Source organism: Microcaecilia unicolor, chromosome 2, assembly GCF_901765095.1.
Source record: "Microcaecilia unicolor chromosome 2, aMicUni1.1, whole genome shotgun sequence".
Lineage (NCBI taxonomy): Eukaryota > Metazoa > Chordata > Amphibia > Gymnophiona > Siphonopidae > Microcaecilia > Microcaecilia unicolor.
Window position 1 is genome coordinate 510,372,105 of NC_044032.1, and position 18,890 is coordinate 510,390,994.

The following is an 18,890-nucleotide window of genomic DNA, read 5'->3' on the forward strand; positions in this document are numbered from 1 at the left end:
ATTTATTGCAAGCTTGTCTCCCAGACTGATTGACTTTCTCATACATCACAGTGATCATTAGAGGAGAAGGGAGCCTTGCTTTCCTTAATGATACTTTCTTAATCTACTCAGCTATCATGGAAAATTGTATTCCATTCTTGGAACTTCTCACTGTCCAGTTGAGTATTCCAGATTTAGGCATCCTTTTGATTTACCACACTGTCCCTGCTAGTGTACTTTCCTTAGACTAACAGTGTTCTTATTACTGATTTCTCATTCCTCTAATGCAATACTACTAAGAGGTTTTCAATTTTCATGCATATGATCCTCAGCTGTGGAACAAGGATTTTCCTACAGTTGATGGAAGACCTTGGCCTTCTCTTGGCTTACACATACTGCTGGTCATTCGTTAGATCTTTCTTTTGTTTCAGGTCTTTTCAGATTAATTCTATCCCACTGTCTTGGTCAGACCAATTTATATTTCCTTTTTTCTCGTGACTTGACTCCCTCCATCATGCTCTTAAGTGTAAAGATTTTAGGCCCAGCTCCAGTACTTACACCTGAATGAGATGGCTTTCAAATGTAAAACATTTCCTGATGATTTTTCTACCTTCCCATTTGTTTTTCAGGCCATCATTTGGGACTCAGTCTTAAAACTGGCATGAAATGAAGTTCCTCAACTAAAGAGATATGACATCCTAGTTGAGTGTGATAATATCTAGTATCACTCAGGCTTGCAACTGATGAGATACCTAGATGCCCCTCCTGCCATGCTGACAAAAGGTGCAGAGGCATAAGATCTCTGACCACTGTAAAAAAAAAAAAAAAAAAAATGAGCAAATACGTCAGAGCCTATAAAAGCTTTTAATCTTCCAACATGGTCCACCTTAAAGAAGATCGATATCCATCAGTCTTCCACATGACCAGATGATCTTCCCTTTAGCTTAAGAAAAATCTATATCAATCTTTATAACTTAGGCTCAAATTTCTACCATACATCCACTCTTCAATTAATGCCAGCCTGACCAATGGCTCCTTTCCCAGCCTTCTCAAGAGTGAACTCACCCTGCTGCTTATCCAATTTTCAGCTGGTTTCCAATTTACTATTAATAAGAACATAGGAATAGCCATACTGGGACAGACCAATGGTCAATCTAGCCCAGTATTCTGTTTCCAACAGTGGCCAATCCAGGTCACAAGTACCAGGCAGAAACCCAAATAGCAGCAACATTCCACGCTACCAATCCCAGGGCAAGCAGTGGCTTCCGCATGTCTGTCTCAATGGCAGACTATGTATGGACTTTTCCTCCAGTAACTTGTCCAAACCATTTTGGACAAGTTCCTCCGGCAAAGAGCTCCAGAGCTTAACTATTCGTTGAGTGAAAAACTATTTCCTCCTATTTGTTTTAAAAGTATTTCCATAAAACTTCATTGAGTGTCCCATAGTCTTGGTACTTTTTGAAAGAGTAAAATCTATTTACTTCAACGCGTTCTACATCATTCAGGATTTTGTAGACCTCAATTATACCTCCCCTCAGCCATCTCTTTTCCAAGATGTGGAAACTCGGACGCATTAGAGGATATTTTCCAAGAACTATCTTCAGAAAGATAGTGCAAACTCTAACCTTAGCACACAGACTACCATAATGGAATATATACTGGATGCAAAAAACAGGCCCTGAAAAAACTACAAACTACACAAAATGCCACCATTTGGCTGATTCATGGAAAATCCCACTTCAACACAGCCGCCCCACTACCCCCAAAAAAGCGCTAACAACATTCAAGCTCTGTACAATAGCATACAAAATTATTTTTGGCCTAGCCCCTGGTTACATGACATATCTACTTATATATGCAACGTCAGCAAGGAATCAAGAAACTACCTAACACGCCACTTCCTCAATTGCTAAGACATATGCTACCTGCCGGTCCACAAGTTGAGCTTTACATACATATGCTCACAAAGCTAGAACTTACTGCCAAAGACCTTAAGAGATATAAACAACTACCTGATATTCCACGAACAGCTCAAAGCCACCTTCTTCAGAAAATTCTTCTACAAAGAATTCAGAGTGCAAAGGATAGGCTTCTATTTATCTAGGTCTTTCATGCTGTCAGATATCAGGTGGGTAATCCCACTTAGAGCAATGCTGAAAAAAGCTGTTCTTACAGTAGGTAGGTGGATGTGAGGATCAAGAACTGAGTTTTTCTTTGTTTAATTTTAATGCGGATGCCCAGGTTTCTAGAATGTTCATTCCTTGGTTTTGATTTCTTTTATGTTCTTGTGAAAAGGTATGTAGATCAATACATTATCCATGTAGATGAAAGGATTGAAGCCTTTTTTCACTAGTGTGCTGGCTAGTGGGGTCATTATTATGTTGAAGGATAGGTATAGTGGAGATTGGCGATCCTTGGGAGGAATCTGCATTCTGCCGTCCACGGAAGGGATAGTGTGTTGCCCATCTTTACTTGGTAGGATGAAAATTCCTTGAACCATTTTAGTACTTCTCCAGCAATACCAATTTTGTTTATAAGTCTTATCAGGATCATGTGATTGACCATGTCGAAAGCGCTAGATAGTTCGAATTGTAGAAGATTTTTCTGCCTTTGCTGATCTCTCTTTTAAAGTTGACTAGTAGTATTATTAGCATTTCTGTGCTTGGTTTGGTCGGACACCTGATTGAAATTTGTGGAGTATGGAGAATTTATTTAGGTACTCCATGAGCTACTTGGCTACTAACCCTTCCAGGATCTTGGTCATAAGGGGTGTGGATGCAACTTATGCTGAAGTCTGATGGGAGGGTCAGGGAGCTCGGCGGCCATCAACCGGGCTCACCTTTATCCATGTTTATTCATGCCTTCAAAGAATTAAGCAAATTGGTGAGGTGAGGTGAGACTTCCCTTGGCTGAACCCATGCTGACTCTGTCCCATTAATCCATGTTTATGTATGTGTTCCGTTTTATTCTCTATAATAGCTTCCACTATTCTGCTCGGCACCGACGTCAGGCTTACCAGTCTAACTTCCCAGATCACCCTTAGAAACCATTTTTAAAAATCTGCGTTACATTGGCCACTATGTACGATTTTAACAACAGGTTACAGATTACTGACAGCAGATCAGCAATTTCATGTTTGAGATCTTTCAGTACACTTTGATGTATGAAATCCAGTCCAGGTGATTTACTACTCTTTAATTTGTTGATTTGGCTCAGTATGTCTTCCAGGTTCACCGAGATTTCTTTCAGTTCCTTCGCATCATCACCCTTGAAAATCATTTCTGATACAGGTAGATCTCTTACATCTTACCTAAATACTGAAGCACTTAACAAGACATAAAAGGCTGTACATGTTCAGCTGAAAAACATTTTGGAGAAGACCTGTCCGCAAGTCCAATCACAATTTTGAACAGACTGCAGCAAAAAGATTGCCTTGGTGTGACTGCTGAATAAATTAATAAATGCTTGTCCTTTTGGACATGAGAACAGCATTCTACCTAGTGGATCACACTTTACCTTCTACTGGCATCACATACACCTCCTTAAGCTGAAATGATAAAGGCAGGTGGCATCTTAGACTAACCAATTTATTGAGGCATGTATTTTCAAGGACCAGAGTCCACTTTGTCGGATGGACCATGGGCCCAACAGCTCATGCCTCAATAAATTGGTTAGTCTATAAAATGCCACCTGTACTTGTCAATTTTGTTACACTAGACTAACATGAAGTATTTAACCTCCCTAAGCTGGTTTCAGTTGTTTCTTGGTAGTTGATCCTTCAGTGTTAACTGAAACTCCAAATGTTCCTCTTTCCTTTCCATGTGGTGTTCCTCACAGCTGTAGCTTGGTTCCTACCTTGTTAAACATCTCTCTTGCACCACATGCTACCCTTATCCAGACTTTCAAAACAGAATTGTAGCCAGATGTCAATTTCTGGGTGGGCCTGGGGGTAGACTGCATGGGCACAGTCCAAGCATTCCCCATCACTGGTACAGAAGGACTGGTACACAGAGGGTCTAAGCCTGCTTTTAGTGTTCTCTATCTCCACCTGCTGGTAGACGGATACAACCCACCAGTTCCTGGATTCATCTACTGCAGAAGCTAAGGAAGGCGAGCTACAAGATAAGACATACTTGAAAAGCATCAATGCATAAGAAATGAACCTTTTCCAAGGGAAAGGAAGCTGGAGAGCTAGGCACATAATACAAAGTTGTAGAATCAAAATCTGGAATAACTTTTAATTGAAAGAATGGTAGATATCTAGAATGCCCTCCAGATGGAGACAAACTGACAGAATTCAAAAAGGCAAATACATTGGATCCCTAAATGGCAAGAGGATGGCCAAGCATTGAGCACTAACTGAAAACAGCAGTGAAATGACTTGCACTTCTAAGACAACATGGGAGAGGAAGGGTAACTTTCAGAGCAGCAGTTATAAACCTAATCACCTACTGGGCAAACAGGAAGAAACTGATCTTTATTTGCCCGAATTCACAAAAAAATTAAAAAAAATCACAGCACCAAAATGCTGCAATTTTACAAGTTAATTGATATACAAAAATCATTTATTACTTGCAAACTTAATGGAAACACAATAATCATGATCAATTTATAAAAGTGATCTGAAAGGAAAATCATATAAAAAAAAAGAATGAGAATCCTCAAGACTGTTTTTGAGCTACCACTCACAAAATCCCAGATAACAGGTTGATTCCTGAAAGAAACCTCTCCAAAAAATTTAATTCGTAAAATCATTTAATTCATTAAATGATCACAGATTAAATACTGTAAATAATTTAGGGAATAAAAATTGGGGCTGTATCGAATAGTCAGCCCATTAGTACCCCAAATGTATTATTCATATTCAGCTGAATACGAATAATGCATTTGGGGCACGGGGGGGGGGGGGGGGGGGGGGACGAAAATTCAGTACAGCCCTAATAAAAATACTAAAGAATACCCCATGCTTCCCTTAAAACAAAGATTTGCTGTTGATCCAATGACCTACTAACCAAGGTGTGCACTATCATGCAGAAGGAGGTAGTCTGTTTCCCCAATCTGATGTCTAAGGATACTGTGCAGGCATTGCTCACCACTAGAGAATGAAGGGAATACCAGTCATTGCACAACAGCACTATCTACGATTTGGGTATTCACAATGCACATATACCATATTCTAATAACTAATCTGTAACCTCTTACCAAGAATTGTAATCTTCAAAATCAGAGCTATAGAGGAGAAAAGATGAGAATGAAAAAGGGGACAGAAGAATGAACCCAGGCAGCTGCAAATAAAAGCCAATGATGCAAAGGCCCAATCTCCATTGCTGTTAACAAGCAAACAAACCCCATTGCTAAATGCCATGTTATTGTTAACGTTATGCTTAAAAGTTTGATTGCTAAATTATCATTCCATTGTAAACTACCATTTTATTATAATCTGTTTTTCCTGTAAACTGTTATGACGACTGATTTGTACTCCACCTTGAACTTGAAGGTTAAGTGGACTATAAATGCCCACATTAAAGCAAATGACTACTGAACTAGAAGCCCAAAAAGAGCAACAGGATACTGTCAGGCAAAATCTTCAGACCTAGAAGTGCATACTAGCTGTAGAACTAACCCATCAAATGCAGAGTCAGAAACATTTGTCTGAGTGAGATCTAAATGTTCCAGGTTTGGACAAAGTTCCAACATCTGTTGAACCTAGAAGAAAAAAAAATACATATTTAAGAAAATTAAACAAATGCAAGAAAGCAGGGCTGCTTACAGTGATGTGAAAGTATTTATCCCCTCCTGATTTCTCTTATTATTACATATGTGTCACACTGAATGGTCTCTAATCTAATATAATGTGGAACTTATTCATCACACAAACCCCAACTGGTGGTTCGAGGGGGCTTTCAACATAAGAGGCTCAAGATAGTGTATGGGGAATTACATCAATCACAATACACTGACTAAAGATGAATAAAAACTTCAAATTAACAAAATACTCAGACCTTATCAAATAAATATCCTTCGAAACTGAAGCTAGATTCAGTTCTGATACAATGTGGTAGATCATTATGTACAGAGATAACATGGAAGGAAAACTTTAAATCTGACATTTGTATCGTTAACTTTTGACAATAGGATACCTTAGTAAAGCCTTATTAAATACCCGAGATGAAGAAAAAATACAATAACAAATGAGAAACAAGTAGAATTAAAAGACCTAGTGAATTAATATGCAAAATATGAAAAACAGTACAAGCAATTTAAAAAATAATTTGAGATTTTAAGGGAAGCCAGTGAAGCCTGCAAATATACCCAGAAATGACATCACATCATCATAATATAAAAACAAATAAAGCAGATCAGTAGTAATAAAAAGAGAAACCTGATATGGCCATGTTTTGCCCACAGGCTACATCAGGGGAAAAACTAAAAGGGGTGATAACACAGTATACCCCTAATAGTTACTATACTGCAATCACATACAGCACTCCTCCTCATCAAAAAGTATTGAAGAGTTATCTGAGGGCAAATCTTCGCATCTTTGTTTTGATCATATTTCTTAATACAGGAAATCAAATGGCGTGCAATATATATATATATATATATATATATATATATATATATATATATATATATATACAGTGCACGTCAGCAGTAGCGTAGGAATGGGGGGCGGTGGGATGGTCCACCCCGGGTGCACGCACTGGGGGGGGGGGGGTGTCGGATCCGCTGGTTCCCTGCTCCCTCTGCCCCGGAACAGGTTACTTCCTGTTCCGGGGCAGAGAGAGCAAGGAACCAGCGGAGCCGACGCAGCTCCCAGTGACGTCCACTTGGGGGCGGATCGGCCCTCTAGCCCGCCTCTCGCTTCTCAATTAAAGTAAGAATGGCGCCGGAGGGGGGAGGGTGCGCAGCAGCGACCCACACCGGGTGTCAGCCGCCCTCGCTACAGCACTGCACATCGGATAAGCGCATGCTCTGTTTAACTGCATGCCGTACTTCGGTCCCATTTTTGGCACCATCAATTTCTATGGGGACAAACTTAGGTTTAGCGCACCACTGATAAGTGCAAGATTTGCTTATATGCATGGTTTAAGATCGCTCCTCCACAGGAAAGACTCCACATAAGCGTGCACACGGAATATGGAAGCCGAATGGCACGTGACAACCAACGAGATTTAAAATTTACTGCTCCTTTAACTGCCACAGGCAGAATAAGTGAAAGAATGTTGTTGTACACTGGGGTCGTCGTCGTGGCGGAACTGTAAGACTAACACTGGCTGAACGAATAGAAGTTCTTAAAAAATTAGAAAACAAGTCAAGCATCTATTGCTAAAGAATATGGTGTTAATCCCAGTCAAATTTCACGTGTCTTGAAGCAGAAAGACCAGCTTCTGGAAGACTGGCAAAACAATACAAATCCACAACGAAAACAAAAATGGGCAGGAAAAGCTGATGAGGCAGAAGATGCTCTTCTTCAGTTTTTTTCTCGAGTCAGGAGCAGACAGTTTCCGGTCAGTGGTCCACTGCTTATGGAAAAAGCTAACCAGCTAGCTGAAAGTCTTGGACTAACTGAATTCAAAGCCACTGTTGGATGGTTGGAAAGATGGAAGGAGAGGAACAGCATAAAATTCAAGAAACGGCATGATGAGAAACAAGACGCTGACGACTTTGGTGCTGAAAATTGGGTTGTTTCAGTTCTTCCTACCATCTTGAACGAGTTTGCACCTCGTGACATTTTCAATGCTGACGAAAATGGTCTCTACTGGCGAGCGATTCATGATGGAACACTTGCATTCAAACATGCCAAACCTACTGGAGGTAAAACACCGAAGGACCGACTGACGATCCTCCTTTGCTGCAATATGGATGGGAGTGAGAAGTTGGAACCACTCGTCACTGGAAAGAGCAAACAGCCCCGCTGCTTCAAAAAAGTTAAGCGACTTCCTGTGTCATACGAGGCTAACGCAAATTCATGGATGACTGGGGAAATTTGGAAGCAGTGGCTAAAGAAGTTAGACACTAGAATGCGAGCACAAAAGCATCAAATTTTGCTGCTTTGTGATAATTGTGCTGCACACAGGGATGATGGCAGGCTGTCTAACGTCAAGGTGGTCTTCCTGCCACCAAAAACTACCTCTCTGATCCAACCTATGGATCAGGGCATAATAGCCAATTTCAAACAACATTATCGGGCTCTTGTGCTACGTCGTATGATGAGCGTTATGGATGACCAGATTGGCAAGGATAAACGTGATGTTGAACTGGCTCGTAATCTATCACTGTTGGATTCCCTACATATGCAGAAAGATGCCTGGAATCGTTACACAGGCAACCATTGTGAAGTGCTACAAGCGGGCAAGCTTTGTTAAGGATGTGGAGGGGGATGCAGCTGTTGCAAACGTGTCAGATGAAGAGGATATTGACATACCAGCCGGTGTTATTGAAGAGGAGTTCCATCGCTACTTAGCTGTTGATTACAATCTACAAACAGCTGAAGAGAGCACTGATGTCGAGATATGCGCCTACACGCAGGCAACAACGGCTGATGATAGAACAGATGAAGAAATAAACAGCGAGGCACATGCTGATGAAATTCAACAACCTCCTCCTGTCACTTTTGCAAGAGCGCTGGAGAGTCTCAACACCATGCGGGCCTCTCTGGAGGCCACTGGATGTCAGTACTATGACAGTTTTTACCGTCTGGCAGATACAGTCTATGGAACTCACAGACCCAAGAGTGTACAGAGGACTATAACTGATTACTTCAAGTAAAGCCTAACATCAGTTAACTGAGACTGTATACTGTACATATAATAAACAGTACTGTACATATGTTTTTTCAGATGTCAAGCTTCTTTGGGTCATAACAGTTAAGTGCATGCTCCTGTTAACTGCATCCATTTCTTTGGTCCCAGACCCTTGCACTTAAGTGGACTGCACTGTATTCACATGTGTGTGTGTGTGGGTGGGTCAGTGACCACTGGGAGGTCACCCCTGATTCCCTCCAGTGGTCATCTGGTCACTTAGGGCACCCTTTTGTGCATTATTTGTGAGGAAAACGTCCAAATGCAGACTTATGCCACTTTTTGGATGTTTTTCTCTTTTCAAAACAAGCTCCACAGTAACCAATGAAACTTTGTAGGTCAAAGTGCTTTGAAAATACACCTCTATGTTCATTTGGCAAATTACCCTATTTTATCTTCTAGGTGTACTGTTTTTAAACAAAGTGTGACACCTATCCCCATCTTGTATTTTGTGGTGTGCAACATGGGGGGTAGGGGGTGAGGGGGGATGGGATGTGCAGGTATGAGAGGAAACAGATACCTAGCTAGCTAGCACAGAAAGGAGAGAGACCTGGCTAAATCAAACAGCTAGGTGTTTTGCTGTCCTGATTGGTTAGAGGTGGAAGGGAATTTCAAGGGGAACCCAGTTAGCACTCCCAGGTACTCCAGAAGAGGGGGGGAAACCCCATCCAAGGGAACTCAATACAGTCTCTGAGGTCAGAACCCCAATTTAGGAGAAAAGGGACACTATTAATTCATTGAAGGCATATTTCTGATTGTGAGAGAGAGAGCGAGTAAGTCATAGAAATTACCAGGGTAAGTTAAAGCCTTATTGTACACTGTTCTGAAAGTGTTTAAATACCTGTCAAAGACTGCACTGGTCTAAAGCCAGGTGGGTTAAAGTAGAAGACCTTTTACCTGATGCTCTAGTTCTCCTTTATGACAGAAGAGGGAACTAGTAACAGGGCCTGTTAAGCCATTTGTGAGAATACCGGTTAGAATTTTGTATTTAAGACTGACTCAAAGACATTCCAGCTCCTCCTCCTCCCTGGCCACATGAGCGGAGGACGGGGCTCATCCCCTGCGCTCTGGAAGGCTCTTTTAAAAAATTCAGCAATGTGGGCTGGGCGCGATACCACCGGTGGCCGCCAGAGGAAGCCCTCAGTAGCAGTCGGAAAGCAGTCAGACATGGATCCCTGCAGCCGGGCAGCAGTTCCATGAGGTTGGACTGAAAAACCAAGTCTCTCCCCTGCAGAGGGGCACCCTGAATTTTAGTTTCGACAAGGTGGAGAGGTATCTCCACATTGCTGTCTTGCCGGTTTCCACGACCGGGACGCCTCTTCTGAGCCCGCCTTGGCTAAGAGAGACCTCCACGGGGCTACTCCAGAGGGAGCCCACAGTAGCAGTCGGAAAGCAGTCAGACGTGGGTCCCTGCAGCCGAGCAGCAGTTCCAGGAGGTCGGACTGAAAAACCGAGTCTCTCCCCTGCAGAAGGGCACCCTGACTTTTCGTTTCGACAAGGCGGAGAGGTGTACATACATATAGATATACATATAGATATATAGACATAGATGGTATTTCTATTGCAATCAACTCCCAACAAAAGGTTCAAAGCGGATTATGTATGAAAAAAAAATGTTTTAAGTGTGCAACAATTACCAAAGGTTCAAAACAGATTACACACACACACAAAAAAAAATCAATGATTAGCACAGGATTACTCTAAGTACTTCTGAAACAAATGTGTCTTAAATTTCTTCCGAAAATCCAAATAAGATGGCAAAGTTTGTAACTAATTTGGTAAATTATGCCTGATAAGATATTGATTTCTCCAATAACTTCTTATATTGCACTCCTGAAAACTATGGAAAAAAGATCAAAAAGTTATCTGTGAAGCTGAAATGAAAATAAGCCCTTCAGAAATTCTGGACTTGAAATTCTGGAATAGAGAGCCAGTGTAACTTAATCAATGATGGCATCACACTATTAAATTTCTTAACATGGAAAATCGTTTGGGCTGCAGCATTTTGAAGTCTAGAGTTTAGAAAGCAACTGAAGAGAGAAAAATATAAATCATTACAATAATCTAAGTGCGATAACCAGTGCTTGGACCAAAATATTTCTCAGAAAAAGTATGTTACAGAGCTGTTTTTTTTTTTTTTTTTTGGGGGGGGGGAGCTTGTACCATGGCATTAATCTGTAGTTCCAATGACAAAGTTGTATTCAAATACACACTTTTGAAATTCACTCCACTTTTATAGCAAGACTACCTGATAGAGGCAAGACCTCTGGATCAGGCTCCAAACTGATTTAACCAAAACAATTTAGTTTTGTCTTTATTTAAGCTTAAAACCATGAGTGACACTATGATCTTCAATAAGAGCAACACAATTAATTGTTGGCAAGGTGGATGACATATCATTAATAGGGATCGATAAAACATCTGCACAGGAATAAAATTTTACTCCCAAGGTAGAAAAGCCTCAAAAAAGGAAGTCATATATACATTGGAGAGTACTGGATTGTAGAAAGTTCATTATCGCTTCATTCAGCAACATCTCCACCATATTTCCTACCACAGAGGTAAGGTTTACTGGACTGTAGTTTCCCATCTCTTCTCTGTTCCTGCTTTTGTGAAGAGGAACCACCTCAATCTTTCTCCAATTTCCATGGATCTCCTAAACACATCCTTAAGAGGAGCCACTAGCACCTCTCTGAGCTTCTTCAGTATCCTGGGATGTATCGTTTTGAGTCCCATGGCTTTATCCACTATCAGTTTTACAAGCTTTTCATAAACAATTTCTTCTATAAACGGTATGGTGCCTATGTCATCCCCATATGTATCTGTCGATCATCTGCAGACCTTCTCCATGTTTTTCTTCCATGAATACTTTGTTCCTTCCTATCCAAAATGGTGTTCCTTTCTATCTTTTGGTTTTTAGTCTGTACACCACTTTGACCTGTTTTGGAAAGACGGTATAGAAAGTCCTCAGTAAAACAATCACTTTTCACACATTGGTCTTCAGCACCTTTCAGTCTCTTAATTCCACATCTGACTTTCCGCCTTTCCCCCCAAAACACCTGAAAAATATCTTGTAACCTTGCTTTATTAACCATTTTTTCTGCTTTTGTCATCCTATTTTCTCTCTTTATTTCAGCTTTATGCAATACTTTTGGTTGTGCTCCTCTTTGTGAACACCATTTTTTCCTTAATTTTCGCAGCTAATTCATTGAACCATACTCTTTGGGTGCTTTCCCATTTTACCAAAGTCAGTGTGTTTGAAATCCAGAACTTTGATATAAAAGCTAAGGTGGAGTCTAGGCACACCAAACTCAAACCAACCATGCAGAGATCAGAGTTGCTCAGGTGAGATTAGATGCACTTTCAATTAAAACATTCAGATATATAAGAAAAATTATTAACTAATGATAACAGAGTATAATCAGCATATACATGAAAAGAAATATTCATTTCCTACAATAATTTAGAAAATGGTGTAAAAAAAATACTGAAGATCCTGTGAGGCACCCAATTATATCACGATCAAAAACCGTCTCCAATACAGATTTTAATGAACCTAGTCATAAGCTTGCACCTTAGGCAATGGAGGATGATGCGACTTCTCCAAGGTCACACTGAACATCAGTAAGAGAAGCACTATTTGAACCCTGGCTTTTCTTCTTCTCAGCCCCTTGCTCATTCCACATGCATTCTGAACAATTAGTGTTTTATTCTCCCCCACCCCCCCACCTCCGATTCCTAAGATCAGTCCAAAAGGAACTACTACAAGATCAAGCTTTTTCATGATTATGCCCCAAGGATATAACATGCTATTTCTCATGAAGCTCATCTGTCTGGAAAGCATCTAGCTTTCAGAGGTCTGGTACAACATGGTCATTCCACCAGGCTTTGATGAAAATATATCACTGTAATGTACTTTATCTAAGCATTTCTAATTCGTGTAGTAAGGATCTTCAAATTATTCAAAAGAAAGCAGCGAGATTAACAGCGGTGTCTAGGTACTATCATGTTACATATCTTTAATTGGGATGCACTGGTTACCACTTGTTTATAGAATTAGATTCAAGATATTGACTCATATTCACCAGACATATATGGAATGTCCCATTTGTATCTGACTCAGGTATTACAACCATATCGAGCAGCTTAACAATTAAGATTGGCAAGTACACGGCAATTGTCAATTTCAATGCTGACAGATATACTTTATGTTGAAACTAGGGATGCCACTTTTTCTGTACCTGGCCTGTTAATGTGGAACAAACTACAAATCAACATTAGTGTAACGATGTCTCAGTTTTAAAACAATTTTTGAATTTTTTTTCTTTTTTGCAATCTTATTGATATTGGCAGGCACCATTAATATACTGCTTTTAATAGCCAGTATAACAGATGTGTACAATGATAAAATTATAAAAACTAGACAATTAAAACAGACAAATGAAAGCCAAATTAATATGTGATAAGGCTTCAGAGCATTATTTTTGTATCTGGAGGAAGATTAAGAGTATGTTTTATTTTATTATGATGCATGTTTTACTGTAATTTGCCTAGGATTTAAGCAGAGTAAAAGTGTCAAAAATAAAGAAAATTAGTTATTTTGAATTGTTATTTGAATTAGTTATTTGAATTGTTTATAATGTGCTCTCAATTTGGAAGTCCCCTTTTATTTAATTAGTAACTGTTATATACTCAATTTAGAGTTGTATATAGGAACTGAATACAATTTTAGATGTTTCTTTGTAATTTGTATTTGCTATCCATTGTGATATTTTTATACGAATTGGGGGGGGGGGGAGGCCTTTACTAAACTGCAGTAAAATTCTCAATTACTGCAGCTTAAAGCAGGATTTTACTACACTGTAGTTGCAAATTTACCAGGGCACCTATTGGGGATGTTTCCACTATTTTCTATTTATTGCAGGTTGTACGTAACATTCACATTAATACATGGTACCCCTTTCCCCCCAAAACACCTGAAAAATATCTTGTAACCTTGCTTTATTAACCATTTTTTCTGCTTTTGTCATCCTATTTTCTTTCTTTATTTCAGCTTTATGCAATACTTTTGGTTGTGCTCCTCTTTGTGAACACCATTTTTTCCTTAATTTTCGCAGCTAATTCATTGAACCATACTCTTTGGGTGCTTTCCCATTTTACCAAAGTCAGTGTGTTTGAAATCCAGAACTTTGATATAAAAGCTAAGGAGGAGTCTAGGCACACCAAACTCAAACCAACCATGCAGAGATCAGAGTTGCTCAGGTGAGATTAGATGCACTTTCAATTAGATGCACTTGGCACCTCCCTATCTAGGAGGAAGTAAAAGGTCCCAAGTTAATTCTGCATTAGTCAGCAGGTAGCAAATACAGCACATTAACTGCCAAGCACCTTCCATGTCCACTCATGCCACGATCCCTTGACACAAAAAGCGCTTAACACCCGCTTTACTGCACATCAACTGCAAAAATATCCTACAGCCCCTTAATGCAGCTCTATACTAGCAGTTAACAAAGGGTAAACTGGGCGTTAAGTGGAGGAGTAGCCTAGTGGTTAGTGCAGTGGACTTTGATCCTGGGGAACTGAGTTCGATTCCCACTGCAGCTCCTTGTGACTCTGGGCAAGTCACTTAACCCTCCATTGCCTCTGGTACAAAATAAGTACCTGAATATACTATGTAAACTGCTTTGAATGTAGTTGCAAAAAACACAGAAAGGCGGAGTATCAAGTCCCATTTTCCTTTCCCTTAATGCGGTTCAGTAAAAGGATACCTTTATGTGCTGATGTAATAGAATTTGCTACACCTTGAATAGCATAAGGGTAAGGTGAATCATACAATCAAATACAACAAACTTCATGTGAATTAATATCATTTTAAAACAGATATCAACTTCTAGTCAGCTCTAGTGAAGTATTGCTCAATCAAAAACAGCACATATAAGTTTACACATTAAAATGATCCAATTCTATCCAACCTCTGAATGTTGTTGATTTAAAGCTCATTTTCCGGTAAACATTTTTCAGGACTGTTTTTGTTAACTGCTCGCTCAATGCAAGGAAATTAGATTAATACCATGTACTGCACAATCAGAATAGTTAAACATAACTAGGGCTTCTGATTTTTATTTATAACCAGAAAACACAGAGAACACCCCACCCAATACTGAACTTGTGTTCTCCCAATTATAACTGCTAAACCCTGAAATCTGTGGCTTTAAGATGACATCATCCTAACTTGCACTGGAGTGATTTGCCAACTGTGCTGCTCCTCCTACTCTGACTCCCACTATTTATACTCCTTTATTCTTTGCCTCTAGCTCTGGTCACAGGAGAAATTGTACAGACTACAATCTCAGTTGGCCTTCCCATCTCCCCTTGCTTGCTCCAGAAAGAATAATTCCTGACACTACTGCTATGGACTCTCACTGAACTCTGCCGCTGTCTAAGCCACCTCCTTTACTGCTCCTTCCTCTCCACATCTTTGGGTGGGAGTGGGGTTGGGAGGAGCCCTATGGATGATGCCACTGCTGGGGCTTGGAGAAGGGAAAGGGAAGACTGTGGCCAATGCTTTTGCTGAGGCTTTTTTTTTTTGGGGGGGGGGGGGGGGGGGGGGGAGGAGCTACAAATGGAATCGATTTTTAAAAAGCCACACATTTTTGGTCACATCATAAACCCCTATTTTTCCAAATCTGGGAAAGAGCCTAATTTGCTTCAAAAATAAACCTCATAAAATTCCAAATGATAAACATCTAGGATTAGAAGGCCTAGATATAACTGATGTAGGCTAATACCTACCGTTTTACTGCAAACAGCAGAACTGTATGCCAGTACTAGGGTTTTCACTGAAGATCCCACATATGGAAGGACATTATGTATCACACCATGGAGTAGGTACTTTTCTCTCTGAGCAATGGTGATAGCTTCTGATTCTTCTGCAGCATCTTCTGTTAAATAATTAAAATAACCAAGTTTATATTTTTGTATTTGAGTAGCAGCATGGCACCTCTTTCAGAGAAAATACTATAGGTTTTCAATTCCATATATCAAATAAAATTTGTAATTGATAACCAACATGAGAGAGAAATATGATGCAGCACAGTTCATGGAATCTTACTTTTCCTTCCCCTGCCTAAAGATTTCATAAAAGGTAGTGGTGGTGAAGTGTTTTCCCCTTACTACAGGGCACTAAAATTGTAAGGATAGCTTCAGATTTAAAATATTAGGGTGCAAGCCCCCCCCCCCCCCCCCCCCCACTTTCATAACAGTTTGGTGCTGCTTTCCGCTCTTCAGAATCCTATGTCAAAGCTAAGACAACCAAAAGCAATTTTTATGTTTTGGGTTTCCAATTTACCATCAAAGCCAAATCCAATACAGTCAAACTTGACTTCAAGGTCAATAACCCAGGAAAGAGAATACCATGCACTATTGTACGACTAAGCCAACTCTTTCAGAGTGGGCAACATATCTCCTGTTAATCTTCTGAATTTATCAGAGCCCTTCATTGACAAGGTTTCCATGGGACGACTCTGTATTGGCTTGGCAGGACTCAAGGAAATTAACAAGAAAGTGCAAATTTCATTTTCCTTATTGTTCCTGTTAGGCCAGTCCAGTTCAGATGAGTGGGATGTACCCAAGCTCTAGCTACACCAGGAGGAAGGAAGCATGATAGCTCTCAGGATTCCTACTTCTAAGTGTAATCCCTTCAAACCTGCATATCCATGCTGAGGCAGTTAGAGAAGGTATGCAGTGAAGGTAAGGAACTGCCCTGCCACTATCCTCCAGAAAGATATTCTCTCCGCCTATGAGAACTCCTGTGCTTAATTGAGTGGGCTTGTCAACCTTTTTTTTTTAAATGATTTTCAAAGATTACCTGTGTTTACCTTATTCAAGTTAATAATATACATAATGTGAAGAAACTGTGTGTTTTAAGCCTGTAAAATGTATTGGATATCTTCCTGTCTTAAATATGTCTGAAATGTATTTCTCCTGTTTGGCCAGCAGATGGTGCATGTTTATGCTTAAAGTTGTTACAAAGGACTGACTTCTCCTTCTTTTAGTTGGCACACAGATAATAAAAAGTGCCTTGCAGTGATGTAACCAGTATTTATTTGAAACTTGACTGTTCTGGGCTCTGACTGGCCTGGAGTTTTGAAATTACCCAGCAGATCAGATGCTGGCTGTTTCAGTTTCAGCCTGGGAGAAGGAGAGAGAGAGATCTCTTTTTGCTGAAGCTCTGTGAATAGATATATATCCTGATATCCACAGGTACTTTCTAAGAAGTATGCAAGTGTTTTGTTAGTGTTATAATTGGTCCACACTGCAGTTACCTGTTATTGTTTGCGAACTGCATTATTTTGTTCCATTGTTCAATATTTTTTAAAGAGAATAAACGTAATTGTTTGTTCACCCTGTTTGTCTGGACTGATAAAGAATCCTGGTGGTTTGTGTGTTGGGTCTGTGAGTGCTTTCTGGGAACTGTGGGAGCACTGGAAGTGTGGCTCTAGTAACCAAGAAATCACTGGGGATAACTGGCGAGCGGGACACTCGTCCAGAGGTGGTTGTGACCCAGTCTGTGGGAGGAGTTCTAGATGGCCGACCTACTGGCAAGCACTGTGATCAGCTCCATGAGCCCGTCCGCCCGGATCCCTTTCCTGCTGGTCCCACCGCCGACTTCATCCGTCCCCGCACTGTGGAGGCTCTGGGCGTCGGATTGGTGTCGGATCGGCGTCCGACCGTGACCTCTCCATCTGTCTCAGCTGGGCTGGGCTGGCCTGGCCTGGCCTGGGCAGTCTGCGGAACTTAGCTCCTGCGCTTCCTGCGTGACGTTGCTGGGAGGATCGGGCAATGAGGCCGAATGGTAGGACCTGATCTGGCAGGGGGGCGGAGAGGCGAGAGGCAAGCGGTGCGGGACGAGAGGTCGTGAGCAGCGGAAGCGGGGCGATCGACGAAAGGCTGTGGGCTGCGGGACCGCGCGTCCACGTGGCAGTTCATCCCTCCTTTTCGTTGCCTGGTAACCGGAGCAGCGTGGGCCAGGAGATTGAGGTGGGGGCGAGGCAGCGGGATCGGCGCCTGGGAGTGCTGCTGGCCGTCTCCTCGATTGCAGCTCTGTTCCGTTGGCGTAGGGAGCCAGGTGACCTGGGGCAGCTAATCCCTAGGCCCTCGTGTTGATCCTCTCCTTCAGACCCACTTTTTCATGTTTTTCTGATCCCTGCTGGCTCTGGTCCTTACCTTGCCCTACCGCCCTGCTGCCCTGTCCATCTGCCACCGGTCCCTTTTGTCCCAGCTTGCTCCGGTACTTCAGCTACGGCCTGTTCCAGTCCGCTGCTCTGCCCTCCTCTGCTCCTGCTTCTCTCAATCCGTTTATTCCGGCTTGCTCCGGTCCTGCTGCTCCGCTGTCTTCTGCTCCAGCTCGTCCCAGCTTATCTGTTCCAACTTGTTCCTGACCTTCTGTCCAACTTGTCCCAGTCCGCCTGTTCCAGCCCCACTGCGCCACTGTCTTCTGCTCCAACTTGCTCCAGTCCATCTGTTCCAGCTTGTTCCAGTCCGTCTGTTCCAGCTTGTCCCAGTCCGTCCCAGCGTGTTCCAGTCCCGCTGCGCCACTGTTTTCTGCTCCAACTTGCTCCAGTCCATCTGTTCCAGCCTGTTCCAGCTTGTTCCTGTCCGTCTGTTCCAGCTTGCTCCAGTCCGTCTGTTCCATCCGTCTGTCCATCTGTTCCAGTCCATCCCAACCTGTTCCAGTCCGCTTGTTCCAGTCACACCACATCTGCCCCAGCCTGCCTGCTTATCAGCAACCAACCTGCCTGCTTATCAGCCCATCAACTACCTGCCTGCCTTCAAGCCTGCTCAACTACCTAACTGCCCCCCCCCCACCTGCCGCCTGCCTTCTAACCTGCACAACTACCTAACTGCCTCCCCACCTGCCGGCTTGCCATCCCATTAACCCATCTACATACCAACTCACCCATCACCTGCCTGCCTCCCAGAACATGGTCCCTATACACATTCCCTTCATCCCCCTGTCCCTTCCCAATCTTTTCCCCCTCTCCCTACCGCTGTCTACCGCAGGAACTCATTACCCATCCATGTATTCTCCCCGTCCTGCTCACTATT

The 18,890-nt window shown here is 41.8% G+C and overlaps 1 protein-coding gene across 1 annotated transcript in view; it reads right to left on the bottom strand.

Annotated features, from left to right (window-relative positions):
* FBXL5 (F-box and leucine rich repeat protein 5) overlaps nucleotides 1–18,890 on the bottom strand; it is a 149,420-nt gene that overhangs the window by 46,378 nt on the left and 84,152 nt on the right. The window contains exons 7-8 of the mRNA XM_030191207.1: nucleotides 15,576–15,724; nucleotides 5,603–5,685 (exon numbers count right to left, since the gene is read on the bottom strand). Coding sequence (XP_030047067.1) covers nucleotides 5,603–5,685; nucleotides 15,576–15,724 — 232 coding nt within the window. The remainder of the gene's footprint in view (nucleotides 1–5,602; nucleotides 5,686–15,575; nucleotides 15,725–18,890) is intronic.